Genomic DNA, 16,402 nt, shown 5'->3' with positions numbered 1-16,402 from the left:
GACCAGCGATACGTATCCTCACCCATCCTTCGAGACGACCTCGTACGAGCGTAGTTGGTATATCCCTAGCTACAAAACAAGGGAGAAATATGATCAATCAACCAAACCTGAAGGGCAAGATTTTAGTACTCACCACTAAGGGTAATCCTACACAAATGCGCTGTATAAATCTCCTCCAGCCTACTCTTCTCCCACGCACTCAACCTCAACGCCGCCGCCCAACTAATCAAACTCTGCGTATGCGGACACGCGAATAAGATTAAATTCGATCCAGCTGTGTTCAATGTCAACACATTCGTATACCTCTGTGCCGCTTGCGCCGGTACAGCTGGTCTAGCTGGTACTGCAGGATTCGACCCGCTCGCAGGTTTCGCTGGTTGGGCAGGCTGTGCTGTTGTAGCAGGAATAGTAACAGACCCAAGGACTTGCACAAACGCATCAGTCATATTGATGTAACTCGGAGGCACCTCCTTTCCTAGCTTGGATGCTTCCTGAATCTCTTTCATATTCCATACGCTCAAAGTGGTTCCACCGAGCTGAGCCCATACTTCTTCCCAGATAGGTGGTCCGTGCGGTTTCGAACCATTGGGCTCGCGCTCGACGCGACGAATGAGCGGGCCGGAGAAGTAGATTTTGTGGGCGTGGGCTACTGTGAGTCCGACGACGGAGCGGATTTCTGGGTGGAGAGGCGGAGGTGGAGGAGGTTGAGAGGGAGAGTTAGGTAACGCGGGAGAAGCTAAAGCGCCGGTGTTGGGAGGTAAAGGAACGCCTGAAGGTTGTGGTGGTGGATGCAATGGTGCATCGACGTCGGGTGGCTGTTGTTGTTGTGGACCAGACGATGTCGATGGTCTAGACGCCGCCATCACCTTTCCATCATCAACTGGTCCAACCCTCTGTCCTGCATCGCCTACACCGCTGCTCGTCGACGACGGCTGTTGTTTATGCCTGAAGGAAAAGAACGAGGAAGTTCTGGAATGATTCTGGGACGAATTTGAATTCGAAGCATTATTCACAGGCCGAGGATGTGCCTGGTCAGATGAAGGAGCGAACATTGTTTGTTGAGCGTTCCTGTTTACGCCGGTATTGGTATTGTTAATATTGTCGAAAGAAGCTGCACTGCTACTCCCACCACTGCCAGACTCCTCCTGTGGTGATGACGGTTTAGAAGTAAAATGATGGGTAGGCGTCGTAGCCCTGATTTCTTGAAGTTTGGTTGGTGAGATGAAACTTTGTCGCCGCGAATCCCACTTGCTGCTGCTTTGTACTCCCACTCCACCAGCGTTGTTCATGAACAAATATCAATCACAGTGAAAGGAAATGCAGAGAAATTGGATGTCGAGAAATAGCTGTAGCTAATAAAGATCACGATCAACACATCAAATCAGGGTAAACAACAGAACAACTAACACGGGAATATAGGTGGATAACAGACAATTTGGATAACTAGTTGAGTATCCAATGAGATAGTTGGTGGGTATCCAATGAGAAGTGAGAAGCGCACGTTCAATAATTCGTACCAGAGTTGAAGCCTTTTTTTGGTTTTTATTCCACCGGCAATCTCAATCTGATTGACAGTGCCGAGAATAACGGAAGAAAAAGCGTTTTGGCCGATCTTCCGACTACATAAACCGTTGGTAATAATTGAAATTCCTGAATTCTCTCCTTCCTTGCACTCAACTGCAACATCGACGCCCGTTGTATCAGTACACCGGACAATTAAGGACAGAACAACACCGATTGAAAGAGCGGCTAACTGACTACATAAGGGTGGTCTTTATCCAAGCAGCGCTCATTGTCAACTATTATGCATCGGAGTTTGAGGCCTCACATCGCAGGGTTCAGAGTTTGTTCTTTGGTACGTACAAGTCTAGCGAAGGTATTGAATATCGGGCATGAGTATATCCCTGGTAGTATATCGGTTTAGTACACGCGCCTGTCATAGAATTGAATGCATGACGATGTATTCGCGCGAAAGCTGGGTTCGACTCCCAGCCAGGGAGGCTCCCTTTTTTGTCATTTTTTTGTTTTTGAGGAACGTATTGGAAGCAAACATAGAACTGAGAAAGGGAACAACACAGTACCAGTTCTTGAATAACTAGCTTATACATTAGTCACGACTTGTAATAGAGCTCAGTCAGGTATTGTTGAAAGATACAAAAAAATTGGCAGTGGGTTCTTCCCAGGTAGGAACATAGTTTTCAGTAGGAATCTCTCATAACCCGCAAACTGTATGCTATAGTAGGCTGCCGAGTGTGAGCAAAATATGAGCTATGTACATTGAGAATAAATTCTGCTTGAGCTTTGAAGATCATATTCAACCAAGATGATGTACTATGCAAAAAACTCTTCACCAAAGAAACCTGCAAACTTCATTCCACATCGCCGTCAAGAGACGGAGCAGCAAAAAATGTCGCAGTCGTCCATCCATAACAGCGATTCAAACGACCACCGATCCTATAATGTGTCCAACCAAATTAGTACTTTGATATCTCAACCTCCCCAGGACTGGCGCACCATATACGTACCATTTGATCATGAACGGAGTAAGCAGCGAGTCGGGATGTGGCTGTCCGAGTTAGCGATATGGATCAAAATCGGAATAGTAAGTCAAAACTGGAATTCATGTAGACTTGGATAACAATTACCCGATGAAAAGTTATAGGCCTAGCTGTCTTTGCAGGGGGGTCAAACCGCACAGAAGACCCTGCGGTCTGAACGATATCAAACCCAACTCGTTTCATTGCCTGAGACGCATATTAGAGAGAGGGAGGAAGGGAAAGAAAAAGAGTCAACAATAAGCAGTCAATTGAATTCCATCTAGTATCAACACTAGTAAGAATTTGAAAATAGATGCGTACTTTTTCAAAATCATCCCATCGCACTTGACCTTTCTTAGGTGCATCTGGCGCCAGGTTGGGATTGTCATCCTTTTCAAGGATGCGTTGAAATGTCTAGAAGAACAAAAAAAGGTCTGTTAGAGACACACAGCTCCATCCTCGATGGGATCCAATGTACCTTGTGTACTTTTTTTGGAAGCTTGAACTGTTTTGGTAAGAACTCTGGTACTGAGTACTCTTCCACCTCTTCTCCTTCCTCATCCCCACTTATTGGATCTTTGCTTCCTTTTCCTCCTTCAGGCCCCTCAGGCTCGTCAACAACCATTACAGAAGGCCGAGTTTTAACTTTGTCCTTTGTCGCATCTGTACCCACATTTCCTGCTGCATACGCATGTCCGGAATAGACAGCAGTATCCCGAGGACCAGTGGCCACAGGTATCATTGAAACTGCAGACCTAGATTTTGCAGCAGATTCAGCTTTTTCTTTTTCCACAAGGGAACTATCCTCAAGTTCACGCGCAATCTTCATCAATGTCTTGAAATTCCACCAACTTGGTCGCGTGTTGTCCTGAACATCATACAACCCAAACATCCTCGCCACCGCGCCCTTTCCCTTCTCTTTCCTTCCATCAAGGGGATCCAACTCCCCGGCCCTCTCCCAACACCACTTATCCGCGTCATACCACGTCTTGTCAAAAAATGCATTGAACTCTTCCCCCTCATCAAACCCCGGCCGCTGCTGCGCCCTGAAGCTCGCATACTCCGGTGAATGATGCATCCACATGTAACACCTCACGATATCCGGACCAGTCAACCCGGGATTAAATATCGCATGGGTCCACACGTCGACCATGGCCTCGACGATGCTGCGGCAGCGACCGAAATGCCAAAACGCATGGTCATGGTGAGGGGAGATGTATTTGGAGAGAGAGGAGCGGGACATGAAAGAGACTTCTTCAAAGACAATGTCGAGTTGGGAGGAGGATGGGGATAATTGCTTGCTTTCGGAAGCGGCTTCTTGGAGACATCGACCAAAGTGAGAGGCACAGAATTCTTGGAAGAAATGGGTGACTGTGAAGGTCAAGGAGGGAAAAGAAGAGTGTTTTTTGAGTACTCTCGTACTTCATTTACGTGCTGAGAGCGAAGACGTACCAACGAGATATTCACCAATTTCGCGCCAGGCAACATCATCAAATTTCAAAGCTTCTTTGGGGAATTTGCGCTAATACCATCGGGAAGAGGTTTTCAATGATCAATGATATGCGGAACCTGAGAGGACAATAACAAACTCACCAAATGGTCCTTGATTTGCGTGAGGACGAAATTAAGTGCAGACCCATGGGCGCCACATACTTTGACGATGATCTCGTCAATGGAGTTTCTCGGATACGGATGAGCCCGAATATAAGTATAATCTACTTCGATTTTCAGAACACCTTGGTTGTCCTGATGTCGTACAGACAAGTACAGCCAAGCAGGTTAATTCTCCCTTGCATTGTAATTTTCATACCAAAAGAACATACGCACCCTGTGTCTTTTGAAATACTTCGAGAATGCCGGCAATGCAGCTAGGACTTGATTCGTGCGTGAAGATATTTTTGAGGCGTAAGTCGCAGTCATTGCAGCCAAGCCAGCTAATCGCCATTTGAGTCGAGGATCAGCCTTGTATGCTGCTTCGATCGCGGAAGTTTTTCGTAGACCGCGGAGTTCAAGCTCTTCAAACAAGGAGACTGCGAGGGTCCAGTGGGCATGAGCAATCTTCAGAGATCAAAAGACGAAAAGTGAAGGGAAGTGAGAGGAGCACCGATTGTCAGCACGAAGTGCATTGAAAGAAGAGGAGAGAGATTTTTCCATACATGTATAAGATGTAACCTTGAACGATATGCATCTGACCGCAGTTGCAGATCGCGCATATACGGTTCATGCATGTTTCCTATCTCTCCCGGTGCGGGTACAGTGCTTCGAGCGCGTTCTTTCAAGCCTTCTATGAGATACTCCGAGTCAATGTGCCAGATCTCGTAGGTGTAAGCAGTCTCATCCTGAGGTTAGAGGAAATGCAGCCATAAATCAGCCGTCTGGGTTCGCAGTAGGATTTTCTGTTTATCTGTACTCACAATTTGCGAGATGGCAATCCGTTGAATTTCTTCCCAGTCGACATCTGCGATCTGACATCCATTCAATAGACTTTCTACGAAGTCAAATAGAGCCGGAAAGATGTATAAGTATTGTCCGAGGCATATCATCATTTCAACGAACCCATTCGTCTCTGTATTAAGACCAGCAAAAGAGAATGTCAATATCAATAAGAGGGCACTGTGTCTGAAGAAAGGATTTCTGACCACAAGCCATTTCGACGAAGGTTCCCCCCGTCTTCTGATTGCAGCGGGCTTGACGCGTGCTGGTTCGACCAATAGATTTTCTGCAGTGAAATTATGGTATTGTATCATTGCTTCGTCACTGACGCCTTCAAATCTGACATTGAATTCTTACTTTGAGAAAGTTGATTATTGAAAACATACCTGACTCAACCTGAATGTCAGCACCGGATGAATGAGCTGAATCAGGGTTGGTTCCAGAAGAATGAATGAATTTACAGCTGCATTGTTATACATCTTCCTGTTCCCAGTGGAGGTACCAACACGTTGAACTGGAGGAAGTTTACATTGCCTAAGAATTCTGTGTGCTTCTTCTTCTGGATAGCTTTTGAAAACCCTGATGAAAACAAAGTAAGATTGAAAAGACTTTCATCAACTCGAGTCACAAAATTTGAAGGGGAATGTTCTCACCAGTCCTCGAAGTCGAACTGAGCCTTGGGTGCTTTCATGTATTCGACAGCATTGGCAAACCACTCAGCCATAAACGGATTAGTACCCCACCGTTTAGCGCGTTCTCGGTGTATGTTCGGGTTAGCAGTGGCCTGAGAATATGAGGAGGTTTTAACATTTGAGCTTGTATCGGATTGTATTTTGGGGGGTTTGCTCTTGCTGGATTTGTTGGATATTTTTTGCGTTGAAGGATTAGGCGTTGGCTTGGGTTTCGCGTGAACCATTCTGGAACTGTCCAGTATAGGTATTAGGTCACCGAAGAACGTTCGTGAACTAGGGCTGATAGTCTGAAGTTTGACATACTTTACTCGAGGTGGCATTTTCGTTTGAGAATCAAGAAGGATTGATTGCAGAGCGCAAGTGGAAGCTATTCTTTTATTGAATGCCGTTTTCCTCAGCCGAGAGCTGCCGTGAGTCGGCGCGACACTTGGCTACGCCGTAGAATTCTTGTCTATTCTTGTCTTTACCCCAGAGCCTTCGTTGGGCAGCATACAAGTGATCAGCGTTCAACCTTGCAACGCTAAATGTCAATGCCGGCGCTTTCAACTTTGAACGACCCTAAATATCTGCGCGATTGTTGGGGGTCATATGTAAAATTGCGCGACACGGAGCACGGAATGCATCATTGCTGATTTTGCTAATTCGGCGCTTAACTCGTAACAAAACGGATTGCGACCACGCATAAAATCCATTTGCTTGGGTTCGATAATGGGCTCAGGGAATGTTTAAAACCCTGTTCAATCGCGCGTTCTTTGCTCAGAGATTGCATCGAATCTACAACATTCGTATGAATCACAATACTGCTGCTGTTCTTCCCCGTTTGCCAGTCCCGGATCTACAGAAGACTGTCACGAAATATCTTGATTCTCTACGTCCCTTTCTTCTTGAGGACGCTGCTCATGGAGGACCTTCATATGAGGACGCGTTTGCGCTGCGGACAAAATGGGCAGACGATTTTGTCTATGGAATTGGAAGAGTATGTCAGGAACGTTTACATGGTCGGTACAATAATTTCCTGAATCCATGGTATAACATGCTGATTATAGCATTTACTTTCAAAGAGCTCGATAGAGCCTCCCCAGACAATTGGCTGGACGACAATTTTTGGTTAAAGAGCTACTTACAATGGAGAGCGCCTCTTCTCATAAATTCCAATTGGTGGCTTGTATTCAACGACGACCCGTTACATCCCTCGGAGGAACATTTAGTCTCAGGTTTTACCGAATGGCAGCTTCAAAGAGCCGCTTGGCTTGTCCATCGGACGTTGGAGTTCAAAGATAAAGTTGAATTGTGTGTACGCAACGATTGATCTGCGTGTTGGTGTCTAACATTATTTCACTGATACTCAAGGCAAGAATTGCATCCTGTGACTACAAGAACAGGTAGGGTGCCGAATGCCTATTCAACGTCCTATTTATTAATTACAGCGCGTTTTCATAGGCGTTTGGATTCAAGAAAGCGTATCTAAAATGTTCAACCTTGCCCGAATTCCTCAACGCTACTGCGACATCTTATCTCAAATATCCTCCCCCTCCGATCCCTTGTCATGTAACATTGTTGTGATGGTGAACAACTGGTTCTATGCAGTACGGGTTTATGACCCGGGACCCGATAATTCGAGGATACTCATCCCCGCTGAAACATTGCTTGCACGCTTAAATGTCGTCGTCCATGATGCGGCCACTCGCGCAGAGTGCGCGCCCGAGATCGGAGTACTTTCTGCTGATGACAGGGATTCGTGGGCTTCAGTGAGTAACATGAATCATCTTGTCACCATCGTGTCATTGACACCTACTGCAGATCCTCCAACATCTTCTATCCATTTCTCCACAAAATGTCGAAACACACGAAGCGGTTGTAAATTCCCTCATGTGTCTCTGCCTCGATAGAGAGAATCATTCAATTGTTTTGCCGTCTTCTTCCTCTTCGCTTCCCCAACCTTCAAGCATCTCTCAAGCCAGTCTCGACTCCCACCTGCATGCCATCCGTTCCGTCCCTTCAAACGTCTCCAATCGTTTCTTTGACAAACCTTACTCCATCATCGTTGACCCTTCGGGTCGAGCTGGTGCAATGGGGGAACACTCACCTGCTGATGCCTTAGTCCCAAGCATTGTGGGCGAGTACGCCGTGGTTCAGCATGTAGAGATGACCCAGTCGTTCGCATCTGCAGAGCATTCTGCAACTAATGGGAGCTGGAGTCGACTGGAATGGGTGGTAGATGACGAATCACTGGAAGCCATACGCGCGGCGCGCGCACGGGCAGAAGCTAATATCAAGAACTCAGATGATAGTTTGTTATGGTTTGAAGAATATGGTTCTGACTGGATCAAGAGTGTTGGTTTGTTTGATTTCATCTACATTGCATGACGTTTCTTCTCGATGATCAATACTCCTCTCCTGATAGGATTCAGCGCTGACGCGTACATTCAGATGGCTATACAAATCGCCTGGTACCGCACGACAGGAGAGTTCACTGCGACCTACGAAACTGCTCTAACGAGAATGTTCAACAAAGGTCGTACCGAGACGATTAGAACACTATCCGTGGAAAGCCGAGCTTTTGTCCTCGCTATGACCGATAACGATCATTCCATTTCGGTGAGTCGATTCTCTGCCTTCACCCGATACTTTCTGAATATTGTTCTTCCTTTTCATCCAGAGCGAAACAAAATGGGATCTACTCCGACGCGCCGTTCAGAAGCACACTTCTCTTACACGCGATGCCGCTACTGGGCGGGGAATCGACCGACATCTTCTGGGTCTACGGAATATGCTTCGACAAGGAGAGCGAAGCGAACTCTTCGATGATTTGCTTTTTGCGAGAAGTCAGGAATGGCGTCTGAGTACGAGTGGTCTGAGCGCTGGTCATCATTTCCGCGGGACAGGGTTTGTTTGATCCTCTCTATCCTATCCAGCTGCTAACGATGCATAACCAGATTTGGGACAGTATATGAGAATGGTTATGGTATCAACTGTATGTGGAGTCTGGTTTCTAAATTTGGCACTTGCCGTGAACTTCATCCCTTACAGATCTTGCTGCACCTTCCATGGTGAAGTTTGGTATTGAGACAAAATTTTCTGGGGGGAATACTTCTACAGAAGTATTCAAGGATGCTGTTTATTGTGCTTTGAGACAGATGAGGGAAGTTATTTTACAAGTCCCACATAACAAAAGTACTATCACCCATGAGCAGCTAATAATTAGTAGACTTTGAAACTTAATTAGAGACTGTTTTGGAGTGTTGAATGGTTTGCTTTGGTATCTGTAGAATTTGAAGAACAAATCCCAATGAAAGATACTGCAACAGCCACAAATGATGCACACCTCCTTGAACTGTGAGGAAGTTAAAAGATGGGCATCATTTGTGGCTGGTGCCGTATATCCCATACAGAAGAGTTTAAAAAATCTACTTTCCAAGTATAGAAGAAGGGTTTTCCATTTTTCAAATCCAAACAGTAATTTATTGCAAAACCATCTTCTCACCCCCAATCTCCTCTGTGCCCAACCATGCTGCATCTCCTACCCTTTTTTCATAATAATCTGCTAATTGAGCCACAAGAGTTCCCGCTCCAGGTCCAGTGATGAACTTCTTGCTAGTCACAATGAACATGCCTCTCTTGAAGCGAGTAAGCATAACATTGGTCCTGCGGAGGTTGGTGAGAAATCCAGGTTTGTCTGATCTGACTATAGAAATAATGATGAAGTTGTCTTCATTCCCTGCCATTAATAGTCAATAAGAACAGAAAAAGAAGAAGAAACTATGGAATTAGAAATACCTTGAAATGAATCAACATTAAAACACTTATCATGCCAGTCCAGCTCCTTCTCCTTCATCAACTCCTCAATATAATTCCTCTGAGAGTCATAAGGTGTAATAATCCTATAGCTTTTCTGGGAACCTTCAAGAAAAGCTGCCAGCTTCATAACAGCCAAAGCTTCTGTGGTGTTCTTCATGCGCAAAAAGCTCACTGAATAAATCAGAATAGATAAAAGAAACTACCCACAATAAATGAGTTTCCCTTGAATATTTCAACTCCAGGTACATGAATAAACTGGCAAGCAAGAGTTCTATCAGTGATAACATGGTTGGGGTTTGATTTCAAATCTCCATCATATACTGCACTAGAGATAAAATCCCCCATCTGGGGTGGCATACGGTCTACAGAATGTTGAAATAAGATCCTGCACAAGTGAAAAAATAAACTTACATTGGGTATCCAGTAAATAAATGTGATTATGGAGATGATCAATTTCAAATACACTCTTGAGGTCCTGAATTTCTTCTTGACCATGAGGTGGCACTGAAGCATGAAGCAATAAAATAATTTGAACAACATATAAACCAAAAGTTTGAAACACTGACACTGTTTATCATCCCCAATAAAACAGAGTTTTTGCAGAGTTTTCACAGCAGTGAATAAAACTGGTAAGAAATTTCCAACTTCAATTTGACTAGCTTCATCCACTATCAGGGTGTGGATAGGGATATATCTGGAAAATTTAGAAATCTGGGAATTTGAAAGCATACTAAGTGTGCATAGTATGACTTTACATCCTGCCAATTTGGATGTTGAATATGTGAAAAACTGGTCAGAACTGATCAAGTTGTTCTGGAGTCTAGCTCCATATAAATGTTCATGCCTATATAAAGTTGTGTTAACCTAGTTTGAAATAAAAAGAAAGTATATACCAATCAAAAATAAAATCTCTCGATACAAGAAGTTTCCAATTCATGTAGCCTATCGAGGCTAATTTTTCTGCTATATTTTTTACTGCAACATTTGATTGAGCAATTAGCCATAGCCCAGGATACTGTGGGCTAGCTGTAGCAATCTCCACAAATCTTGAAATGACACTGAAAGGGGTTATAGGCAGGATACTTTTCAAATTAAAATAAATACACTCACGAAGTTTTTCCACTCCCAGGTGGACCTCGTATAAGGATAATATGATTATCACTTTCCAGAGATAACATTTTCGCAATGGCAAAAATTTGTGATGAGTTAAGTGGGCGATTCGGCACCTCGGGCACAGTAATGGGAGGTGAATGAGTAAATGATTTGGGCCAACTCATGGTCCCATTAGGTGGATCCCAAATGTTTGTAACCCAGATATTACCAAAGTCTCCCTCCCCTTGTAACATTCTCAATACTGCTGCGGCCTTCTTTTCATCAGCATTGGTCAAGATATCTCTCCCTTTGGATAGAATCTTTCCTACAACCTGGTTCGAGCTCCCAAGCTCACGAGAGATATTCAGGGGAGCACGGCGGCCTACAACGCCTCCTGTATTACCTGGAATAATGAAGGTACCATGCTCATTCTGTACAGTAAGGTCGAGATTCTAAAAAATCCGAAAAAAAGTTGATGACTTTCGAAGATTTAATTGAAGCTGATATAGATACCTGATTGCGACGTAGCTTGTTTTTGTATATGGAAGATCTAGCATCCAAGCTACCAGCTCCATCAGACCCCACAGTCACAGTCACAGAGTGCTCAGTCTCAAGAGGCTTCATGTACTGAAGTCGAACTGAGTCCGCAGCCCACTTCGAGAGTATGAGAAGTTTCTGAAAGTATATTCAACTTGTAGTCCCAGACAGTCAAGCAAGAACATACATTATCGCTCTGGGTAGTTGTATCAATACGTCGAATAGCTTGAAATTCCTCTGGTGCACTCTCAAATCCAGCTAAGAATTGAGATATCCAGGCTCTCTGTACAAGAGCGGTGCGGCTGGTGAATTTAGGATCAACTTGATAATACGTCAAGTCTTCGAATACTGATACGACGCGATCTACGTCCACACGGATGCCTGCATCACTACCGATGATTGCAGAAATAGCATCCGCCGGCGTCTTGCGCGATTCCGGAAAAACTGACTGAATGTCGATACCATCGGCGACACGGATACCCAATTCACGATAGAGCGCCAGAGCGAGTGGGCCGAGATCGAAAGCGTAGAAACCCGGAGGTTGACAGAGAATCTCTTGAATCATAGCTCGGACTTTGCTCGCATCGAAATTGGGCGATGAGGGACGTCCTCCCAGCTGGCCAGTCGTGTTGCTACGGAGACCTAATTGAGTGGAAAATTCGACAACCAAACATTTGTTTTGCGCATCGAAGACCGAGAGGGCGATGATGGACTGATCTTTGGGATGAAGGCCTACGGAGACTCCGAGAGGCTCATTCGTACTCTTGAATGCGTTAGCAATACCCATAGTCATCCGACTTTCGTCCACAATGATAACTCGAGACGTAGCATTGAGCTGGCTACGGTATTGAGCAGTGTCTGAAATCAGTGTATTCAGGTACACCTCCATTTTAGTGGGGTCTCGAGACGTTCGAGATGACTTCATGAAGACCGATATGGGTAGTAAGACGAGGTGAGTGAGCTGGATCGAAAATCAAGCGAGAGTGTAATACGCGCGTCTCAAGATAACGGAACCGGCCCTTTCACACCGAATTTCCATTAGCCACTACAACACCACATACATCCCACAATTACATGCCCTTATGTATCTCATGATCATCTACACATACAACTTAGACATATTTAAGAGTGTGACCCATGCCAGGGAAGTCGGAAGGAGGAGAAAACCGACGCAATCCAAACAATCGGGGCCCTTGCTACATACATTGCGCCTATATAGATAGGACGTCGACTCCTCGACGACATTCTGGTATTTCAGCGAGAATGGCGTTCGTGAAATCAAATGCAACAGGTTGCCTTGTAGCCGATAAGGTCACATAATTCCGATAATCCCGTTGCAAACGATCACGTATAGCGACCAAACGCAAGATTGTCGATACTCCTAATCGTTCGACGTCGACCTCGCTCAGCGTTTGGGAGCGCGATATGATAGCATTGAAGGCAGGAACGAGCCAGTCGTGAACTTTGTATTGCCTTGCTACCACCACCTTCTCTACTGGGTCGGCGTCCATGTCTGACATTTTCTCAATTGCGTGAGCTCGAACTGCATCCATGCACCAAAGGTCGGCAAGTTTCAGGACCGAGATCCACTGTTTGAACGATAGCACTTCTTCACGGCCAGATGCCTTTCTACATCGACCGATCGAAGATAAACGGGTGTAAGGGAAGAACTATGAATTGGCTCACGGAGGGCATAAGACTCTGAGGAGCTGACGAAAATCTTCCTTCGAGACTCCCTCCAAACGAATAGGATGATCATCAGACATCCCTTCAGCCGTACCATCGGATGGAAGCGGAACGTCCGCCATCCCTCGAAATATTTCAGATTCGTTGGAAAGGTAGGCAAATGGTATCTGAAAGAGCCGGTTGTCAACCTGAACAAGTAGGTATTGGCACGAGTTGAGCGATGAAAACAGATACATATTAACATTCCCTACCAGAAAGATCTTGCATGGCAGATAATAAGTGCCGTCTCTTTGAAGGCGGTCAGGGTCGGGAGTCCCAGGCCTCCTCACGGCCGACACGACCGACACGACTTCAGAATATTTCACTGAGTACATGTGGGGGATTCGGGTTCTCGGTGATGCTACGAAATACGAGGAAGGGCAAACGAGTTCTTCAACAGGGTTATAGATCATATTTGTAGCAACGTTAAAGTAGGTGAAAGTTTACTGCGCCGCTACATGATGAAACTTGACGGCCGATTGACTGTAAAAGCCTGGTGACAGCAGTATCCTCGTCATGAAGTTGTTGGTATCGATAACGATATATTTAGGCAATGAGTGAACCTGAGAGTCAAGATGCTCAAATGACCAGAAGCACAGATGCGGTGGGAAACAACAGAGCTAGAGTTTATTGGATTGCATTTCACTTCAGGCAAAATGGAAATCCACATGATGTGCAATGGCTACTTCGTCTCCCTCGAAATCGTAACACACTGGACAGATCTGGGTGGTAGAATCAGAAGATGTTCTCCCAAAGTCCTGTCCGCAGTTACCTGCCCCTTGCTCTGGTGGCAGAAAAACATCACGGGGGAAGAAGTCACCTAAATTGAACCCGACCGGCGTCGGATTCATTCCAGATTCTTGGCGAATGAAAGAATTCCGGAAACAAGACTGATTCGACGACGCAGCAAGGTGAGAGGTGACGCTAGGCTCTCCGTTCCTGTCTAAATTGGTCAAACCCGAGGATCCAGCCTTCGCTTCCGCCTCCGTGATCATACGCTGCACACGGCCAACCCGCCCATCGACCAGCTTAACTTTAATACCCCGAGGATGATCACCACTAGTAAGAACCTCCGCAACTGTCCCTTGTACTTGATGGCCGGTGGGTTGATCAATTTTCAGGACGATAGATACGTGGGCACCAGAGATGACTTGACGGACAGTGGGGACAAGAGACAGCGAATGACTAGAGCTCCCATTTGACCGCTTCCGACTATCACCTCCGCCTCTGACAGGCGGCTGCTTATTGTTCTGGTTATTCTGCTGTTTACGCCCTTGCCGATTGCGAGGTCGCTGGATCATGATGAGTGAAGAGCGCCTGTGGGCATTAGATTCAAAAAAGTGAACGGCAAGAAAACTCCCACGCCTTTCGTTGTTTGCATCCCCCATGGCACCCTTGGCCCGCTGGAGCCAGGCTGGAGCTTCCCTTCGAAAACACGACAGAATCTCCACCAGTTGGTGATGAAATTCGATGGATCGACCTTCTCCCTTCGCAAAGTTTTGGATACACTATGTATACATTTTTGGTGAAGAAATTAGATGTCTGGTGTCATTGTTAAGTTCTTCCTTCGACCACAGTAATAGTAGAACGTGTTTTGTGAAGGTTTTCATAAACCTATACACAGACGCGATACGCTATCTCTAAAGTGATCGACTTATCTGGCGTTGACTTCTCTGATGGAAACGTGTTACATAGAAAGCCAGAAATCAAATCTCCACCGTTGAATGAATGTGATTCCTTCCCGTAGTTCGAGAATTGCGATAAGAGTCACGTGAATTGCTAAGTCTAGGGTTCGAACGTACTGTACAGTGTCAGAAAAATTGTCCGCGAAATTTCTTCTCTCCTTGCAATCGAGACAACTAAACAAAATCCTTCAGCTCAACTAGTGCTTAACCTCAACCTACCTCAACCCAGAAATCGGCTATACTGAATTCGGACGAAGTAAAATGCTTAGAACAGGCAACGCTTTCTAAACGTTACGTTGCACTCAGATCATCCTCAACGGACTGAAAAAACCATCGAGAAATATGATAGCCTGCCACTTAGATCATGAACGTAGATATTGCGTGCTGGTAACTTCAGCACCAAGTTTCCGGCTCTAGCCTGATTGCAAGGCATACTGCATACATCATCATGCGCAAACTCTGTTTTCGCCGTCCAATCCGTTTAGAAGCGCAACACAATACAACCGTGTACAAACACTATGGCAATTGACCACAAGTCGTTTGTTGTAGACGTTCTTCAAGATTCTTGATAAGGCCTCGAGGCGGACGTCTCCGAGTTCCAAGGTATATTCTAGGTTGAACTGCGCAGTAAATACGTGCATCGAGGCCAGCTTATTCTTATCGATTAACACCAAAGCTCCAGAGCCATTCTTTGACGCTTATACGATTGAACCGAACCCACACAACGAAAACTCAGAGTCCATGGATACTCTTACTTCAACGGAGGCAGCTCTCCCCTCAGCATATCCCCGGGATTTCTCGTTCTTCTACGACTACAGAACATTCCTGGTAAATCGTGTTTTGAATGGGCCGCTGCACACTGATATCAAGAGTGCTGTGCGCAGGTTGAAGGATACTTGTTCAAGTTTCCGATTAACACACTTGCTATCGAATCCGACATCTTCCGAACTATGATGGAGGTACCAGCACCTTCGCAGACCGAAGGGTTGACGGATGAAAATCCGATTCATCTTGAAGGTGTTTTGAAAGACGACTTTCGACAGCTTTTAAGAGTGCTTGCACCCCCGTGAGTAAATCTCATTTTCATCTATCGCACATGTTGCTGAACTGCGTTCTTCATCTAGACGGAGGTTCAAGGAGCCTGTTCCCATCTTAACATTTTCAGAGTGGACGTCTGTATTGAGATTAGCAGATATGTGGTGCATGGACGTGGTCAAAGAGCATGCCATTTCGAACATGAACAACCTAGCCGATATTGACCCTATCGACAAGATTGTGGTAGCAAGGAAGTACGAGATCAAAGCTTGGCTGAAACCCGCTTTCAATGATGTTCTTCAACGTTCCAAAACCTTTACGGAGGACGATGTAGAACGCTTAGGTGTCTCTACCCTTTTGCAACTCGTAGCACTTCGAGATCGACTCCAGCTAGTGAAGTCGTATGATGAGACTTCATACAGTTTGAAACCACAGCGACAAGCTGTATCTTTTGATTTCACGCCAGCGATAGAGTTGAATTTACCAGATTTCAAGGGTATGTTGTGTGATTTTGATTCTTCCTCAAAAACTTCACGATTTCTCCTACATAGATTCCAACTTGCACTCCCTGGAATCAAAGAAAAGCCTGGAAACTTACTCGAAGAAGCCAAAGAAAATTAAGGGTTCGGGAGTGGTTCCTGGTGGTTTCAGAACTACAGATCATTGCGATTCGATCCATGAACTTGAAAGTCACACTTCCGGCTCAAAAACAGTCTTGATAATTCCATTTTGTACCTCTTCTTCCTGGTGTCGACTGTAGGAATGTACCGAATCGAAGCACCCAATTCAAAAAGATCATTCACGGCAAATGGTATGGTAGTACCACTTAATAGGAAGTAGCTGCCATTACTTGTGGGCTTGTGCCTCG

General features: G+C 45.4%; 7 protein-coding genes and 1 non-coding gene across 8 annotated transcripts; 3 read left to right on the top strand and 5 right to left on the bottom strand.

Annotated features, from left to right (window-relative positions):
- Positions 1–18: 18 nt before the first annotated feature.
- Positions 19–1,557, bottom strand: C8R40DRAFT_67736 (uncharacterized protein). Its single transcript, XM_046235849.1, has one exon. It carries the CDS (start codon positions 1,287–1,289, stop codon positions 123–125), a length of 1,167 nt encoding a protein of 388 aa, XP_046088354.1. The 5' UTR covers positions 1,290–1,557; the 3' UTR covers positions 19–122.
- Positions 1,558–1,901: 344 nt separating this feature from the next.
- Positions 1,902–2,000, top strand: C8R40DRAFT_t93. Its single transcript has one exon. It is a non-coding gene; the product is annotated as a tRNA-Asp (tRNA).
- Positions 2,001–2,434: 434 nt separating this feature from the next.
- C8R40DRAFT_1095505 (uncharacterized protein) lies at positions 2,435–6,281 on the bottom strand (the record flags this gene model as incomplete). The annotated part of the gene is made up of 16 exons (XM_046227705.1): positions 5,966–6,281; positions 5,624–5,893; positions 5,432–5,549; positions 5,357–5,366; positions 5,177–5,301; positions 5,094–5,103; positions 4,952–5,025; positions 4,694–4,876; positions 4,365–4,595; positions 4,131–4,283; positions 3,990–4,059; positions 3,016–3,908; positions 2,859–2,951; positions 2,646–2,744; positions 2,515–2,566; positions 2,435–2,454 (listed from the first exon to the last, which is right to left on the bottom strand). Exons 1-16 carry the CDS (start codon positions 5,980–5,982, stop codon positions 2,438–2,440), a joined length of 2,415 nt encoding a protein of 804 aa, XP_046088353.1. The 5' UTR covers positions 5,983–6,281.
- A 168-nt stretch (positions 6,282–6,449) lies between these two features.
- Positions 6,450–8,877, top strand: C8R40DRAFT_1040894 (carnitine acetyltransferase; the record flags this gene model as incomplete). The annotated part of the gene is made up of 9 exons (XM_046223955.1): positions 6,450–6,660; positions 6,724–6,952; positions 7,013–7,044; positions 7,103–7,410; positions 7,463–8,000; positions 8,067–8,260; positions 8,322–8,548; positions 8,599–8,636; positions 8,693–8,877. 9 exons carry the CDS (start codon positions 6,450–6,452, stop codon positions 8,875–8,877), a joined length of 1,962 nt encoding a protein of 653 aa, XP_046088352.1.
- A 763-nt stretch (positions 8,878–9,640) lies between these two features.
- Positions 9,641–11,224, bottom strand: C8R40DRAFT_1040756 (P-loop containing nucleoside triphosphate hydrolase protein; the record flags this gene model as incomplete). The annotated part of the gene is made up of 6 exons (XM_046223939.1): positions 9,641–9,822; positions 9,872–9,964; positions 10,027–10,304; positions 10,354–10,518; positions 10,571–11,004; positions 11,066–11,224. Coding segments are annotated over 6 exons (1,311 nt in total), but the record flags the coding sequence as incomplete, so codon positions are not given.
- Positions 11,225–12,300: 1,076 nt separating this feature from the next.
- C8R40DRAFT_1040680 (uncharacterized protein) lies at positions 12,301–13,149 on the bottom strand (the record flags this gene model as incomplete). The annotated part of the gene is made up of 3 exons (XM_046223931.1): positions 12,301–12,718; positions 12,776–12,963; positions 13,027–13,149. The coding sequence occupies 3 exons, from the start codon at positions 13,147–13,149 to the stop codon at positions 12,301–12,303; spliced, it is 729 nt and encodes a 242-aa protein (XP_046088350.1).
- Positions 13,150–13,461: 312 nt separating this feature from the next.
- C8R40DRAFT_1159751 (uncharacterized protein) lies at positions 13,462–14,115 on the bottom strand (the record flags this gene model as incomplete). Its single annotated transcript, XM_046229928.1, has 2 exons — positions 13,462–13,598; positions 13,635–14,115. 2 exons carry the CDS (start codon positions 14,113–14,115, stop codon positions 13,462–13,464), a joined length of 618 nt encoding a protein of 205 aa, XP_046088349.1.
- A 687-nt stretch (positions 14,116–14,802) lies between these two features.
- On the top strand, positions 14,803–16,379 carry C8R40DRAFT_1248471 (uncharacterized protein). Its single transcript, XM_046233658.1, has 4 exons — positions 14,803–15,327; positions 15,384–15,565; positions 15,624–16,030; positions 16,086–16,379. Exons 1-4 carry the CDS (start codon positions 15,241–15,243, stop codon positions 16,292–16,294), a joined length of 885 nt encoding a protein of 294 aa, XP_046088348.1. The 5' UTR covers positions 14,803–15,240; the 3' UTR covers positions 16,295–16,379.
- Positions 16,380–16,402: the final 23 nt, after the last annotated feature.

This window comes from Lentinula edodes (genome assembly GCF_021015755.1).
Source record: "Lentinula edodes strain Le(Bin) 0899 ss11 chromosome Unknown C8R40scaffold_10, whole genome shotgun sequence".
NCBI classification, from domain to species: domain Eukaryota; kingdom Fungi; phylum Basidiomycota; class Agaricomycetes; order Agaricales; family Omphalotaceae; genus Lentinula; species Lentinula edodes.
The sequence above is the reverse complement of the archived record's forward strand: the minus strand, read 5'-3'. Positions and strand labels throughout refer to the sequence as shown.

What these genes read in the sequence shown, in the direction of transcription:
- C8R40DRAFT_67736 (XM_046235849.1), bottom strand. Translation starts at nt 1,289, where the DNA reads ATGAACAACGCTGGTGGAGTGGGAGTACAAAGCAGCAGCAAGTGGGAT.
- C8R40DRAFT_1248471 (XM_046233658.1), top strand. Translation starts at nt 15,241, where the DNA reads ATGGATACTCTTACTTCAACGGAGGCAGCTCTCCCCTCAGCATATCCC. An exon ending in ACGACTACAGAACATTCCTG is followed by an intron (nt 15,328 to 15,383) that starts GTAAATCGTGTT and finishes TGCTGTGCGCAG; the next exon opens with GTTGAAGGATACTTGTTCAA. An exon ending in GAATTTACCAGATTTCAAGG is followed by an intron (nt 16,031 to 16,085) that starts GTATGTTGTGTG and finishes TCTCCTACATAG; the next exon opens with ATTCCAACTTGCACTCCCTG.